The 18,068-nt window shown below is 38.7% G+C and overlaps 1 protein-coding gene across 5 annotated transcripts in view; it reads left to right on the top strand.

Annotated features, from left to right (window-relative positions):
• cdh13 (cadherin 13, H-cadherin (heart)) overlaps positions 1-18,068 on the top strand; it is a 356,911-nt gene that overhangs the window by 279,414 nt on the left and 59,429 nt on the right. For all 5 annotated transcript variants that reach the window (XM_044356226.1, XM_044356225.1, XM_044356227.1 and 2 more), the window contains 2 exons: positions 3,016-3,198; positions 3,474-3,727. In XM_044356226.1, the coding sequence (XP_044212161.1) occupies positions 3,016-3,198; positions 3,474-3,727 (437 nt within the window). The remainder of the gene's footprint in view (positions 1-3,015; positions 3,199-3,473; positions 3,728-18,068) is intronic.

Genomic DNA, 18,068 nt, shown 5'->3' on the forward strand with positions numbered 1-18,068 from the left:
AGCTCTGTCTAGTAGTTAGTCATTTCCTTCCAGTCTTTCAGGTGACTGGTTGCTTTGTGCTCCAGGTGGAATTGGGGCCTTATCAGCGGCAGGGCAGGGGCCCAGTGGCCACATCACACAGAATACAGCGTTTCTTCCAACCACCCAACCACATGACTGCCCCACATGATTAAACCCAATCTGACCGGCTGTTGTCTGTATGTGTGTGTGTGTTCATGTGGCAGAGGGGGAGACAGAGAAAGAGTTTGCTAATATTGCATTTCAGTTTGTTTTATCTGCAGTTTGAAGTCCAGAGGAGGAGGATGAGCACTGGAATGCTGATGACGTGTATTTGTTAGTGATTACAGTGCTCGTGTCTTCGGGTATTTGCAGTGGTGGCATGTAGGTAATATTTGCAAAATGGCTTCCATCACTTCAAGGTTGTTCACTAAAGCTAAGGCTAAATGAGCACCGAGCTTTTTTTATGTTTGCAACAGCCTGCCTTTACACAACCCTCGTAATTTTCCATAATGCTTTTGTACCAGACTGCCACAGGCTTGCAGGACAAAAGGACCAACAATACTCATGTTGGTACAAACATAACCTCCTTCTTTACAGAACAATGTGTTTCTATCATCTGCGCCCTAAATGACTGTGAATGGTATAAAGTGTTTTTGAAACAAACTTTGGATGAATAAAAAAGGGATAAAAGAAAGGAAAGAGAAGAAATCAATGTTTGTCTCTCCTCAGATAAATGCATGGAGCCAGGGAGCGTAAAGTGGTAAGAGAGTAATCTGTGAAACAACAATACCGTGGGCTGTAGGAGATGTAGTAATCTAGGCTGGACCAGCGCTATCCTTAAACAGAGTGTTCTGTGTCTGAAAGATTACACTGTAAGCTCTGACACCATAATGGTCCTGATGTCCTGACACACACACACACACACACACACACACACACACACACACACATACATAGAATGGCAATTCTGCCTGCTTGGATCTTCTGCAAGGGTACCGCTGTTCACAATGTAGCCTTTAGTGAGAGTCCTGCTGGCATTGATAAGAATCTGATTGAGGCCCACTACCAGCAATGAGCAGAAAGCTGGGGAGTGATTGACACTGGAAAATAAATTAGATGTACTGTGAGGAATAAATGATGGAGGATATGAGTTGTGTTTCTTCTGTTACATGTGCTGTGTGTTTTTCTCTTTGTTTGTTTGTTTCTATTCAGCTGTAGCTTTTCAGTATGAAAATAGCTTTTGCATTTTTACAACTGTATGACTGAGGAGAAAATTAAAGGCAAAAAGAGGACAGGAAGCTGAAAAGAAAGAGAAGCTTCACTTCTCCCCCTAAAATTTAAAATTCTGCATTGTATATTCTATTTCATATATCTTTGCTAGCATGCAGTCCTCCTCTTCCTTGTCTGACTTGGCACGTTGCCATGCTTCCTTGCGTGTTCTGACCGCTTGTTTATCAGTATAATAGCAAAAAACTGCCGGCAGGAATATTTTCACATTGCATGCTTGCTGATCCCTGTGTATGTGCCTCCTCTTGTACAGTATGTGCATGATATAAACCAAACGGACACCCACTCCGAAAAAACATTGCCCTAGTGGTCAAACACTCCACAGGTTACCTTTAATGTCCATTGGTTTGGTTTGTTTAGGTTGGTGTGAAAGCTGTCAATCCAGCTCTGGTGTGGACTAAACAACCAGATCGAGACCACCTGACAAGGTCCAGATTATTTGCTGTCTGAGAGCAGAGCAGATGAAGCACATCAGTGGATAACAGCATAGTGGATATGTGATTTTAGCAGAATTCCAAAGCTAAACTACTGCTAAATCCTTCTGCTGATCGAAGAGAAGAATCTGAACTGTATATTTTTGTAATATCCTCTGATAACCATGTATGCGCATCAGTACAAGCTTTTGTCCTACTCCGTGTATTTAAGCAGTTATAAAAAATGAGTTAAACGAGTGAAACGTAGCAACCACACAGTAACTACATCCTCATAATATTACGGTACAAAATACTTCTTTTTAGTCCGTAATCCTCTACATATTCATCATCATACCGTGATTTGACAGTTGATTATTTTTCATTCAGGCATTGATGATGTGTCTCCCTCTCAAAAAAGAAAAAGGTCCTCTGCACCTCCTTATGAAAATTAATGACACTACTTCGCTTTTATTTTAGGCAGCTCTATGCTGCTCTTTGTTGAACAACACTTAAATGCTATACACCTGTACACTTCTTTTTGTTTCTGTGCAGCAAGGAAAATTCAGTCACGATGGAAAAATAATTAATTCACTTATTAAGGACAAAAAACACATCCTTTAAACATGTTTTTCGTTTAATTATGACAAAGTAAATGCATACATAAAATGAAATCCATATAAAAATGTTTATTGTATTTCACTTTATTTCTTAATTTGATTTGTTTATATTTAGGTGTTTTTAAATCTTCATAAATGTGAACCACACCAGAAATAAAATGCAACAATTTAGAATTTTTTTTCCCTTGGTTTGAACCAACTAAACTGAACTACAGGTGTGAAAGCACAAACAAGACTGTGATTGACCTCAAAGCTCACCAAGAACTTCAATTCCTTCTCCAATTTTCCACCATATTCTCTGCTTTTTATTTTTGTACTCTGTAAGTGCAGTCATTCAGATTTAGAACAGGCACAATTTGTTTCACTGAAGTTGAAACATTATTAACTCAAGAAGACTCCTTTACCTTGATTCGTGCGACCAAAAGCAAATTTGTACCCATTCACATTCACTGTTGTCTTTCGAGTGACTCAGAATGCAATCATGCTGCCAATACAAATCACCTCACATTCAGTGTTAATACACCTTTAGTGGTACATAAATCAGCTCCTAACAGAAGGCCCTAATCAAAGCCATCATCTCTGTGTTCTCTCTGTCTGAGACTAGCCTGATTTGTTCCCTGACAGTCTCCATAACCAGGTATCTTCAGTTGTTCTTGCTAACTAACACTGATTCTTCTTGTCTGTCTGCTTCCCAACAGTTCGAGGCTCATGTGCATGAGGGCATGACGGGTGTGGTGGTCAACCTGACAGTAGACGATAGAGACGACCCAGCCACAGGGGCATGGAGAGCTATCTACTCTATAATCAACGGAGATCCTACACAGAGCTTTGAAATCCAAACTAATCCAGACAATAACGAAGGAATGCTGTCCGTTGTCAAGGTAAAGCATATGAAACTGTGCATTCATACACTGCAATAGAAAACACCACAATCACATTGTACAATTTCACTGTTGTGCAATGAATAATGTGTGTTTTATCATGAGCTGTGCACTATATTCAATGCAATGTATCATTTGCATCATCTCCATTTTCTGTTTCTTTCCCCTCCATCTTTACCTGCCCTTGCTATCTTTCCTCTACTTTTAATTCTTGTCCTTCTCCTGCTCATTTCTCAATTCATATATTTTTCTCCCAATTACCTTCCTCTGTTTAGCCTCTGGACTATGAAGCCACAGCGTTCCATAAGCTATTCATCAAAGTTGAGAACGAGGACCCCCTAGTTCCTGATGTTGGCTACGGCCCCAGCTCTACAGCCACTGTTCAAGTCACAGTCCTGGACTTTAATGAGGGTCCTGTCTTCTTCCCTGACCCCCTGACAGTCACCAGGATGGAAAACATTCCCGTGGGCAGCTTTGTGGCCTCACTCAATGCTACAGATCCAGATATATTACAGATACAGAGCATCAGGTAAGGGGCTTCAGCAAAACTGTCCATGTCTTGTGTATAAGAGAGAACAAATGAGATTGAGCTTTCTGTGTTGTGTGATGTCAGTGTCATCTGCTGTAGCTTGTGGCTTAGTATTCAGTAGGCAGTAATGTGCTTTCTGATTTTCATTCAGTGTCTCTCAGTTGAGCTAAGCTACACAATCAAGTATTGTGTGTTAAAGAAACACTGCGAGCAGCACTTAAATTTTCTTTTATACTTGTGCAATCCTGTTACGTCAGTGAGCTTTGCATTATTCCCACTCCAGATGATGCTAGCAAGGTGATCTGGCAGGTAAAAAACATGCCAATAATTCACAATTTTAGCCTGTCAGGTCATCATTTTCCTGCTCTCATCACTCTTTTTTTTTTTTTTTTTTTTACCTTTTTTCTTTTGTATCTCCTCGTCAGATGCACATCTCCTCCACTGCTGAAATCCCTGTCTCCAAAGCTCTTTCAGAGTGCTGTATCTGCCCATGTTGTGTAAACAGATGAATATTGCTCAGACAATCTGCAGTTTACTGGCATAGGTTAAACCATTCACCCCAGTCAACTCAAAAGCCACAGAGTGGGGCAGCTCATTAGCTTCAAATCTGGTACAGAAAAAGCCCTCTCTCAAATATTACCATCATCATCATAACAGGAAGGCCATTAGTTTCACTATGTGCTACAATAAAAAGTATTCCTCTTGCTGCCGGAGGGAGCCCCATAGCAGGGGCTGCACTTCCTTTTACAGGACGAAAAACTCATCATTGCATTTATTGGCTTTCAGGCCTAATTTATACTCAATTTAGATAGCTCTTTTTCTACCCTTGGAGTTATATATCATGTAAAAAATAGTGTTAAGTAAACACATCGGGATAATAATGATCCAAGGAAATAAAACCCACCAGATCGTGACTTTACTGCTAAAATTATTAATGCTGCTTTATGTGCTGTAAAATGTAGTCACTGTGTCAGTATCAAATGCTACATAATGTGGAGTTGTTCCGCTGAATGTTGTGTAGGAGTCAAGACCTGTGCCCATAAAGCTTTGTTAAGTGGCAGCCCCAAGATCACCAGTCAAGTCACATAACCATATAAATTTAAAAATGTCCGAGAGCACAAAATGGCCCTTGAATACAAATTCTGTTCAGTAGTACCAACATGCTACTTGAATACTGGGGCAGTTTTTTGTTTTGTTCTGGGTTTTTTGCAAGATCAAGAAACATGCTCTGTTCAACACTTTGGGCCACCTTAGGGCATTTATTTAATCTTGACAGTTGAATTAACATTGATTAATGGTCACAATTTGATTTAACATTTTTAACAGACTTTGTACATCAAAAGCAAACAGAAATGGATGAAAAATATAGAAAGAAAAAAGAAATAACAAAAGGTCACTGTTAAAGCATACATCTGTACAGTATTTGAAGTATGTACATTTTAACAAGACTTTTAAAGGAAAGAAACAAGAAAGTAGTTTAATGTGTTAGCGTACTAAAATATGCCAGATAACTGATGGGAATGTCATTAGTTTTGTAGGTATATGGACATAAACCAAAATTTTGCACAAATGAAAATCTTGACTTGATGATAGTTCTAGATGAATCCTGGAGGGGGGGCGTGTCTGTATCAAAATTCCAATGGCAACCCATCCAACAGTTGTTGAGATGTTTCACTCAGAACCACAAATGTCAACCGCATGGTGGCACACAAAATTCAAGTTATCACCAAGGTCATGAGGATTCATCCTTTGGGAACCATGAATGTCTGTAGCAAATTTCATGGCAATCCATCCAATATCTATTGAGACATTTCACCAAAAAACAAAAATGTCAACCTGCTGGTGGTGCTAGATGAAAAGACGAGGGAAAGCCAGAGTAATGGACCAACAAACAGATTCAGTCATCATTGCTCCCCGGAGCCACATCACTAGTGTGCTTAAAAATCTTGTAGGCTTAAGGAATCTTGGGGTGATTTCAAACCTATAGTTTGTTTGCTCAGGTCTAAATCAGTGGATGAGTTGGTAAACTTGCTGTGTTTACCCTTTGGTTCAGTTTCTCTTCACACAGAAAAGTCCAAGTGAACCAAAATGCATTACTACAAGCCATGTGAGAACATTCACTCCACTTATTGTTCAGATGTGTCTGGGGCAGGAGCATGAATGTAAACCCAGAAGAAGGTCCTGAAGAAGGTAGTCTAGCCAAAAACAACTTTCTTTGTTGCATTAGTCCAGGCTGTACCTTAAGTAATTCTCACAGTAGTTACTAGCAACTGTTAAATTTACTTATTTGCTTCCCAGTATGCTGATTAACTTGTGAGCAGAGAGATTACTTAGTACGATTACTGTGTTCAGATCTGCCCAAATGAATCACACCAAGGAGGAAGACGAACCAGAGTCTGATTCAACCGAGCTAAAAAGCGCAGGTCTAAAAATGCCCTTGGAGCAGTTTTAAGTATCTTCATTCTAAATTGATATCACTTTCATTATAAATGTTGAGGCGGGGATACAGATGTTAAAAGCCAAACTGCCTTTTTTTGTCTAAACACTGATTTCACGCATCAGGCTATCCAGGAGTTAAGAGAGACTCAGCAAAAAATGTTTTCACCAAACTAAATATGAGGTAGAAAACATTCAGTCTTGATTGTATCTTATCTGCTTGTGCTCAGCAGTTAATAGTCCTCACTAACCTGTTTACCACATCCTCTGCTCCTGAATTGCACTGCATTAGAAAAACTTCCCTCTGACGCAAGAATCTGAACAAGTTTCATTAAGTTTTTACACTTGCTTGAGATGGTTTTTGCCTTTTTTGAAACAGAGTTAATGCATTATAAATGGGAGATGGAAACACCTTTGCCAAATAAGATCTGACATAGTGGACATTTAACTCACATGACTGATCATTTAACTCACATGACAGTTTCAACTGTCAGCGTCTTCCCGGATATTCCCATAACACAAAAAAAAAAAAATGGCCAATACAAGCCGACATGAAAGAATAATTAAAACTTGCTCAGTTGAACCAAATTCCTGAAGACCTATCTCCATTTATCTCTCATAGATGGCCAAGACATCTGGTTTAGTTTCCGGTTCACAACGTCTACTTCTCCTACTGTACAGCTATGCATTATGTAGCCTATACCGCCAACTTCTGATGAAACTACACTTTGCGTAACCTAGTTTATTTTCTCCAAGCCAGCTGATGGAAACACACCTAATTCTCTTTTTTTTTATTTTATTTTACTTTTTTGCTACATTTCAAAAGTTTGCTTAAAATTTGCTTGACATTAGATGGAAACATGGTTACTGAGCAACAGCATAACGGAATTAATTTCTTTATGACTCACTCGGGTTAGAAGAGGTTAAAAAAGTTTGTCTCCCAAGTCACACATCTGCATCTTTCTAACTTTATCCGTCTTCCTCTCATCCTTGGCATACATATCTATATTTATTTCATAGCTTCTGTTTTTGTTGTCATTTCATCCTCTGACATTTCGCCAGTAACAGTGACTTTGACGTGTCACAACTGTAACCTGCAGACAGGTTGAGGACACTGTGAGAGACAGACACTTGGAGAGTTGGAAACAGGGAGGGAGCGTGCACAGAATGAAATGACGAAAAAAAAAAGTGGAGGATATCTGTTTACCTTTCTCTCTGCTCCTCTGTCTGGCTCTGCATAACTGTGCAGGTGTGTGTGTGTGTCTCGCTGTGTCTGCCCCTGGGATGTGTAGGTCAAATGCATTTGACAAGGAACACAATCGGTCTTACTCGCTGGTCAGAGTCAGCAGCATTCAGTGCCCACCACACACATACACAAGGTTGTATGTGTATATTTGTGAGAATAAGAGTATTTCCTTAACATTAGCCAGTTATACCAAGGACCAAATCCACAGATAATGGAATGCGCCCCCGAATAGCACCGTGAATTGTGCAGCATTTGCACCCGCAATCTGCCCCATTTTAAGGTCCTATTCAGAAAAGATTTTGCACTAATGATATGTCAGCGCAAACACACCAATAAAGTTTTGCAGCTGAGTGCAATTTGCCCTTGTTTTGCACCTGATTAAGCTGAGCTGTTTCCAGTGTTTCAGGCTTTTCTCCATATTTCCGCACACAGATTGGTCTATAATGAAAACTGCAGAGAGCACAAAAACCTCATATTGTGTGTCTTTAATTAGCTGTGGTGCACAAACACAGAGCTCTCCACAATCACAAACCAACTTTCATGTATTTGTATTTCTCTAGTATTTCACATCAGCAACATAATCTACTGAGATTTCTATCAATATACATCTATTAATGTGACTCAGGCAGGTCTGAAACGTGTAACATTAATGTCTGAATCTTACAATAATGTTGTTCAGGTGTCACTGAATGCATGGACCACAGTATGCATCTGAACAAAGGGGGGGCATATAGCTCATGCACTGAAACAGACATACCTATATTACTGTTGTATGAGTATTGAGTAATGTTACTTTTTAGTCCGACACCACACAACGCTACATCTACATACATGATGAACACGCGCATACACATGCCCCTCTGATCCAACACAAAAATTCACACACGACAGGCCAAGCCTACTTACACATAAATGTACAGATGAAACAATAGTGAACAAACATCTCCTAAACAACCAAAACACATCCTGCTGCAAGTGCAAATCAACATCATATTCATTCATTATTATCATGAGTCAGCACTCAGGAGATAAATATCATATACACACAGAGACAAGCGGAGTGTGCAGTTCTGTGTGTGCACCCACACAGTTCTTGACGACCAGTCCCTGCACTCATTTTGCTGGACAAATTCTTTTGCGACAGCAGTCAGGTCCACTTGGCCATGTCTCGGTGTATATGGCTGCACATCAATCCACTTTATGGCTATAACCTATAACTTGTAGTTGTTTTTTTTGTTATCTTTTGAGTTTAAAAGGAATTATAGAACAGTTTTTGTCAATGTTTGCAACCCCTTTTTGGTTTAAAAAATACTCAAATATCAATTAAGTGTGTTTGGAGTGCGTCTTGAAAACCACCATGTACGGATGCGTGATATATGGTCAGGATCTGACTGTAATTAATGTTCTGTGTTTTGCTACACACCTACAGGCAAGCTGTTACACACGCATTCCAGGTTTATATGGTGGAATTGTTTGTAATAAAGCAGCCCCTTACTGTATGGATGAATCCTAAGCTCCGTCAGTGCAGTTATTTTTATTTTTAAATCCGAGATAAGCCCACAACTCCATTTGATCCCCCCCATGTCTGACTGTAGATTTCACCCTTAATATCATTCAGTATAAATACAATATCATTCAAGCCTCACAAGCGTGAAGATTTAAAGCAAGAGAAAGAAACAGAGAGAAACAGTGAGTGTGCGCACAGTTAACACTAACTATCTGAAGACGCTAATAACTCCACCCTAGTTGCGTGTGGCATTTAGCACTGGTCTTTGTGAATAAGACTTTTTTCGCAACAAGGCTTGTTTGCATAGAAAGATTTTGCACCGAATGTATGAATATGACATAATTTACATAAATGCAAATGGCGCAGACGCACCATGGTAAGCTATTTGCTTGGCAGCGCAGTTTGCGGTGCATTTCACCCTTTGCGGAGGCTTTGTGAATTACACGCTATCTTTTTGTCTCATTTGTACAGGTTTAGTAGCCACAAAAGCAGTGCAATTCTTTTGTGGATTTGGCCCCAATTATGTTAATACTAGGAGGAATAATACATACGAACAGGCCTACTTTATATATTATATAACAGTCTGATCTGTGCCCTTTCTGTCAAGAAACAGCATGTGGAGAAACCAGGGAACACAAAGTAGCCAGCTGCTAAATTTATTTAAGCAACTCAATTTTTTGAAACCTTTCCATTACATTAAGCACCTAAGCCCTATTTGCAAAGGACTATTGTCACCTGGGGTCCTCCTTTGATTCGTAATAATTGCGGCAGTCATCCGAGTTCTTAAACCTGTGCAACTCTGGCTCCATTCAGACAGGATTAAAACTCCAGTGGGAGATGGGTAATAAAATATTTGCCACACTGCTTTAACTAAATTTGTCATTGCAGGGGGCATTTTAGATAATGCCAAATTAGAGGGGATGGTTCATCATATGGTATATTCCACAGGACAATCACGTGTCACTAGCTGAGCTCAATAAACTTAAAGGAAATGTAGGTTTTCACACACGTACACTCTTATTAAAATTTTAAATACAAGGTGTCTCTTATGGTGCAATTTTATAAAACAATGGTAGTTAAAGTCTCAGTGAAACAGAAGTTAGATTGTCTTTAGCTTTAGTATTGTGATGTATTTCCAAGTAAAACACAATATGTGAGCAGAGTATATCTATGAGAGGGATTTGATTTAAATCCCTCTCATAGATATACTCTACTCTCTGCTTGATTGGAACACTGAAAAGTAGGCATAGTTTAGTAGTAGTAAAAATTTTTATTCAGTCATCACACATAATACAATAAGTATAAACAGTATATACAATATACAATCTAATATACAATTAGTCTAAATATTAAGTAGTGACTGAAAAGGCACAGGCAGAAGCATAATGCTTATATATGCCTATGGGATTTTATAAATAGTGGATTAGTGTGATCATAGTAACCAGCCTTATTAAAAATACGTATGGCTCATATTTGTATTAAGACTATTGAATAATAGTTGTTTGAAAAAGGTCTATTGTGACATTATGACAGCAACATGATAGAAGTCATGTAACAGATAATAAAATAAAGAGAAGGTATTATCTAAGTCCAGACTAACAACATTTCAGATGTCCTCTGTGAGTGGGACTCATTATGACACCTTGTCCATAAACTGTAAATATTTCACCACAAATTGCCTAGTGAAGCATTCATCACTGCAGTTTCACTTTTCATACAATACATGTTTTATACAAGATGATGAAATTAAGATCAAGCCTTTAGACAACCTACTACCTCCATGAACATTAATGGAAACGTTAACTGGAAGTCTAATCACTGAAATTACAACAGGTTTTGGTTGTATTTGAAGATGGAGACTGCATGAATAGTCTTCAAAAAGCTGTAGTGTGTAGGAACAGGATATGCTGTGTTCTCATTAGCCTGGTTTTCAGCCCACAGCCAAGCAGAACCAAGCAGAGCCAGGACTAACTCATTATCCAGGTTATTAGAAAGCTTTCCTTCACCTATTTTTTTTTCTTAATGTCGCTGAGGCACAGATAATTTCCCTGCAAGGGTGTAACATTTCAGCAAATAAATAAAAGAAATCTGTTACACTTTGACCACAAACACTTTGAACTAGTCCAGATTCTGACGAGCCCCCAATGCTCCTGCTGGCTTTAATGATCTCATCACTGCTTCATTCTTTCATAATGTTGACAATGCGAGGGAAAACATTTTCTGGAGGAGATGTAATTAAATCCTAATGATAAAAGAAATGTTGCACACAGCATCTATAAATCACATGATGCAACTATTAATAGATTTTTTTTTTAATGTTAAAAAGCATTCATTAAAATAGTGCTCGGGGCAAATTACTTGTGTTTTTTAATTTACCTTATTCGAGCACAGTGATGAGAATAGTAAAAAGAACAGTAAAAAACAAACACAAAGCAATTTCTCTTGACTCATACATCACTATATAAAACCACTTTCACTCAAACTGACCTTATATAGTCCCAATTTACACCATTATAGCAAATATGTGTTGTTTTAATCCTGTTCAGTATTTAGGCCAAAGTCTTAAGCTCTGGGGGATTTATCTCATGTTTCTTCAGGTTTTCTAGCCCTCTGGACTGGTTTAGTTGAGCAGAATAGTTTTACTAGGGTGCTCAAGAATAAAGCCACATCAGACCAAGGTAATGACAGTGTGCATGATAGACGGAGAGAGTTGGGCTCACTTTTGACAAAAATCTCTGGTAAACCTTCTGAGTACAGAAATGTTTTGCTGGGTGCGTGGGCACTTGACACTGAGGAAATATCGAGCACTTCAGGGTAGTTTTGTACCCTGAAATTTGTAGAAAAGTTCAGTCAGACAGTCTACTTTTTCAAATCCTATCTTCAACTTCATGCTCCTGTGGTGCCAATCTGCTAGGCTGTGTTAAGAGGGGAACCAATAATCTGAAGTGTCATCAAGAAAGTTTGGTAATTTAATTAGGTCTCATTTCCAGTGACAAGACTCTCATTGGTTGCTGAGTAACTATTTACACTGATGTAATTGATGCTTGATGGGAAAAGGAGACTCTGTTTTCATCAGAAAGTAAAGGACCTCAACTGAAACTCATGGCCATAATTTGAACACAGCATTGTATAGCATTATTGTGCAGCGTTGTATAATGTCTGTGCAGAGTTAATACTACCCTTGGAGAGACAAGAACGTTGTGTTTTTCTTTTTATTTCTTTTCTTGATATTTGTTCTTGTCTAGCATGTGCGGTTAGCGGTTGTTTCTCTCAAGTGATCAGAGTAGATATTGCTGCTTTTCTGAAAGCAGACAATAGGTCGAAATCAACCAGACATCTCCAAAGATTTTCTACCATGGAGAGAAGCTGTAGACAGATAAAGCAGAATGCTTTGAACAACATTTGGATTGGAAATCATAGCAACAGAAATAAAATCTGCAAATAGCTGTAAAAATAAAAACCATTTCCAGTGTTCAAGTTTCTGAAAGTTGTCACATGGTGCCTTACTTCCCAGTTCATCCAAAGCTCAGAGGTCTGCAGACTTCAGCTACCTCTCTACCATGACTTCTCTGAAATACAGTTAAGTTGTTTTCTTCTCCTTGCTTTGAAAATAGAGAGAATCTCAAGCCGTTGGGTTATCCATTATTCAGCAGCCACCTGTCTACTCTCACTTTGGTCATATTGAAGTTAAGAAGGATGGAGAGCTTGAATGTCAGGCATGAAAATTGGCAGGGAACTTTGAGGAGCCAAGGTAAGGAGAGAGATGAGGAAAGAGAAGGTGAGACAGATCAATGGACAGACAGACTGCAAGGACCACAGAGTCTGTGTGAAGGGAAGGGTGTCAAATGTGACAAAGGCTGACCTGAGAGGGGTCAGACAGTGTGATCACCTTCAGATCTTCCTGAAATTGTCCCTGCCTGCGTAGGATGACCAACAGAGTAAGAGCGAGAGAGATAAAGAGAGCTTTCCATAAGCACTGGCTGCCGGCCAAACAGTCAACTACTCATTTAAGTCCAGCCAGCTACTTTATTATATCCATTTTTGAGCCTAATAAAAATAGTTTTAATTAACAAGTTGCGATTAACTCGGCAAGTACATTTATGACCACTAGCCTCTGCTTAAAAACAGTGTGAGCATGATGATAGAGAAACATGCCTATCTATCCCGCCCCCGCATGCTCTATATGAATGTGTGTGTGTGTGTGTGTGTGTGTACGCCCACAGCTGAGAGGCTGTATCCTGCCGAACAGAGAGCAGAGAGCCATTCTCGGTATTTGACATATATTAACATCTATGACAAAATACATTAAGAATTGCATTGATTGCCTAGACTGTGCATCCTCATTAGACCGGCTACTTTGAAAAACACCGACAGCAGCAACTTGAAGACAATAACAATTGAAAAGTCCACTGAAAGCGCTGCATTTTCCATATACGTTACACAGACGTTTATGGCTTAATGAATGAACAAATTAATGAATTATCTTTATCTACATTGCACATTTTACAGCAGAGCCATCTCTAAGACGCATTGCAAACACACAGTAAAACAGGTAATGATGTCAAAGTAACAGGCCTGTGGCAGATGAGAAATGTAGGCCATGCCTCAGCCTCACACTCAGGATGATAGTGAAGATGAAAATGAAAATGAAGATAACTAGAAGTTGAGTTGATTCAGTAGATCCACATGATTTCAGTCAACTGATTCATGTGTTTTGTTAGTTCAGAGTTATTTTTGGCATAGATTTATTTTATAAATAATTTAAAACTAATGCATAGGCTAGATAAGACAGGATTAAAAACTTGTTCCCCCTTAAAATAACCTTGTTTATTTTTGTTGAATAAGAGTGCATTTATGTCTCTACTAAAACAATGCATTAACCATCTTTGTGGCATGTCTTGTACAACCGTACAGTGAAGGTGTCAATAAAAAATAATAAATAATGTCTAATGATTCTTAATTACAAAACTTCTGATCAGTCAGGAACAGGCATGGTTTTAAATGTTAATAGTTATTTTCAGACTGTGTGGGTTAAAACACGCAAGAAGCCTAATTCTCCTTTACAATAATTCACTACATGTTTACAATCAGGTAGACATTAAAATATACAACAATTAAGATTAGTGTATATGATGGAATAGTGGCATTAGAATGTACCAGAGGCCACCAAATTTGGGCTTTTACAGACAAAATTTTCCTCCATGCAGCATGTCCCCGGACCCCTCTAGCTGGCTACTTTTCCCCACTGTCCAGTTTCTCCATATCCTTGTGGAAAGCCCTCGATAAAGAGCATGCATTACAGGACAGAAAGATGACAGTGAGACATACGAATAGAGCGCACTAGGGAGGATATGATGATGGGATGGAGCCAGGCAGGAGGAATTCACCCACTGACTTTCACACATTTTTAATAATACAAGTAGACTGTCATTAATGAAGATTTGATTGGCTGAGACCGCCTGCAAATGTGTCCAGACAGATACGCTGGGCCAGTTAAATATCCTGTTTGCTGCAAAGTGCACAGAGTACAAGGTAATCGGGATGAAACAGGAAGGTAAAGAGGAAATCTATAATACTCTTGCTGAACTTTTCCTAACTAATTCCAAAAGTTACCCCAAAGTTCAAAGTGGCCAGGGGCAAACAACAGCAGAGCACTTTTGTTTGGCCAGAAGTTTTCTACAAAGAAGTGAAATACAACCAAGTGAGTTTGCCTAAAGCCACTCTGTCTCCTTCTCTATCTCCCTTTCTCTCAACACATCACATTAAAAATTAACCAATAGCTGCAGTAACCCAGTATCTGGGCCATCCATACAACTCAGCGAACTTTGTGTGTAGGCTAAGTCATCAGAGGTCTACAAGAGTAAGTGTGCTGCAGTAATAGTGGACACCTTAACAGCTCTTTAGTCATCAACAGCAACCTACAGTATGAAACTTTAGTCAAAATTACACACTACCAACTTTTTCTTAATTTGAAGGCTGCAATTGTGTAAATTTGTTCATGGCAGTTGACATCATAGTTCGAAGTTTAGTCCAATCCATATACCAACAATGCATTTTTTTAAACAGTGCTAGCTATTTGCATTTAGTAAGATTTTAGAAGAGATTATTTTTTTTCTAATGCTTCCTCCCCTTCTTTCACTTTGCTCTGCTCTCTTGCTTTTTAGTTCCTTGGCATCACATTTTGACATGGTGCTGTGAAAGGGTGCTCAGAGGCGCCAGTATCACTGATCAAACAGCATAATTACCCACATTTGGAAATTAATCCTCTATCTAGCTGTTTAGGAGTTTCCAACCTGCAGGCCATGGAACATTTATTTGCTACTGGGCCACAAGTAGAACATGATTCTTCAAAAAAAAGCTGAATAGTAATTATATAACTTTTTAGGATATAGTAAGGCAAAGAGGGGTAACTACAGAATCAGTGAAGTTGAGAAAAAAAAGGGTTTAAAGTTCTCAAGCTGGACAACAAAGTAGTAACTGATAGAAAGGTTTCATTTCCTTTAAAACTTGTTTGTTTAAAGTCCCCTTCCACTCAAAAATATGTTTTTATTATTGTTACTTCACTTGGATGTTTGACCTTCACTGTGCAGAATGATGTATGTGCAGTGACACAAGAAAGTTGTTTACACATAAATCTGCTGAAAGTGTAAAGTTTCTGCAATACTTTAATCTGAGTTTAAGGCATGAATCTTCTTCAATAAGGAGGGATCAATTTAAAGTGAATAACAATATTTATTGAGATTAGAAACAAGGAAAGATTGGACTCCATCATTGTGAAGCATCTTCATAAAGCTGCTCCTACGAGATAGGAAAGGATCCCCTGGAGTCTAGACGGTGGTGGTGGTGGAGTGGAACCGGCAGGTGGTTGATGGAAACGTTCACTTGAGTCTCTCTGGATATCATAGACATCGTAGTGGTGATGGGGAGGTGGTGGGTTGTGCAATAGCAGGTCTTAGAGACAGAATGGCAGAATTGCAAGGATATTTAAAGAACAGCATCAAGGGTCTGATTAGTTCGAGGACCACAGGCAGAAAGATTATTGGTCAGGTGTGGTGACGTCAGAGTTGTGAATGTAGGGATTTTGACAGTGTAGGAAAGTGGAAATAACAGAGAAATATGACAGGAGGAAATAGCAGCATTCACCCACTAGATGAATAAAGGCAAAATTTGAGGGTAGAGGTCTTCCTTAATGAACTTTGCCAAAGCTTCATAAGTATGATTTATAACATTGCAACTATTTTGGAGCCAATTGTGGTCTGTGCCCAGCAATTAGGCTTTTGAAATGAAAAATATTGTTACAGTGTGTGTACATGCAGTGTGTACCCATAACACCCACCCGATGGCCGGTCAGCAACCAATAAAGACATTGGAAATCATTTGTTCATTTGACATTTGCAGATGAAAACTTAAGTTTTCAGTACAGCACCCTAATTCCACTGGTTCTCCCACTACAATGTTTCTGGCTGTGGTAACAGATGCAACACAAATACTAGTTACTACTACTAGCTGCCACTAAATACTTGTCTGTAATCTGTCAAATACAAATTGTATTTTTTGTCACACCAATCTTTTAGCATTTTTTTGTGTGTTGCCCTTGCAATCATGGTAAAATGCACCCACACATTCAAAATCTTTTTTGTTCCTACCATGGCTCAAGTGCAACATTAAAACAAATAAGGAAAGCATGTGTGCAGGAGATCATTCTTCAGATGTTAAGTCAGTGTTTACAATGTACAAACATCAGTACAAGAAATCAGTAGTGTGACGCAGTTGTCAAAAACTGAAACTTTTGCAAATTCTCAGTTATTGTCATCAGAAACCAGTACTGTATATATATACAATACTGGAGAAACTTCCTTAATTTACTCATGTGTATAACCTTAATATATCATCAACTAAGTGGCTGACAGGAAGGAATGTGAATCTCAGTAATAAACATTTTAGTAGGCTTTCATTGTGTCCTTTACTAAGCAGTGCTATCTGCTGGGTGACATGTTAAAGTAGCATCAAACTGGCATTTGCCAAGATTATAAGGTTACCACATGGCTCTGTAGATACTGTACCTGATTTCTTCAAACCTCTACTCCACCAAGCTGGTACGCAGTACGGGAGAAGGCAGCGTAGTTACTGTCTGAGGCAGCATTGCATCATTCACAAGAAGAACAAAAAAGTGAAATAAATTATTTCAAACATGCTTTTATTGAACAAATTGCACATGAATATCCAACCAATTGAACAGAACATTAATTTAAATAAGGCATTATAACTATAAGAAATTAAAGTCTAATTTCCCCTGCTCCCTTTAAAATAATTTCTTCTAAACTCAACCAAAGCATCTCTTACTATACAGTGTTGAAATTAAAAAAAACATCTGGGGGGAAACAACTTAAATCATTAAATAAATATAAATTAAACATGGCAATTTAAAATAACTGTAATGTCTCACATTACAATCATCAATACCCTCGACTCCACCAAACAAGGTGCAGAGATCTATGGTATGAGTGGGGAAATTGAAATAGAGTAGGGCCACTTAATCAAGAGAAAATTAGATAAAATCAGGAAAAAATATCTACCCCTCAGGGCAGGTTTCCTTTCACAAATGTCAAAAATCAATTTTCTAAATGTTATTTCATTACATGATGTTGACGGAACAAAAAAGGCAGAACTCAACTGTGAGGGCAGTGCAGCACTCAAACAGTCTACAGTGCACACACACTAGAGTTCATCTTCAAAAAAGGCAGCAGTTGCAAGCATTTTTTGATTTGATGACTAAATAATTACCTTTGCGAGACAAACATGAAGAATATAGATCAAATCACCATGATCTCTCGCTAACAACAACAGTCACTTCCAGGTAGACTGTGGAGATATGTGAAATCCACAGACTTGTTTATTTCTGTTGTCGTTTCCAGCCGTAACTGTAACATTTAAAGATATATAGTTAAACACAGTGGTCCAACCTATCTGACATTTCTGCTGTGCTTATTTTATGTACTGTGTTGCTTTGCCAGTGTCTTTGGTTTCTTTTGCTTTTCGGGGAGCAGCGGTAAAACCCGAAGCGTTGTCTTTCTTTTAAGTTTGGAAAACTGGATTGAACTGAACTGATTTGGGTTTGTGGGGAAAACAAAGTGGACTCTTTAGCGCGCAGA

This window comes from Thunnus albacares, chromosome 7 (assembly GCF_914725855.1).
Source record: "Thunnus albacares chromosome 7, fThuAlb1.1, whole genome shotgun sequence".
In the NCBI taxonomy this organism is placed as follows: Eukaryota; Metazoa; Chordata; class Actinopteri; order Scombriformes; family Scombridae; genus Thunnus; species Thunnus albacares.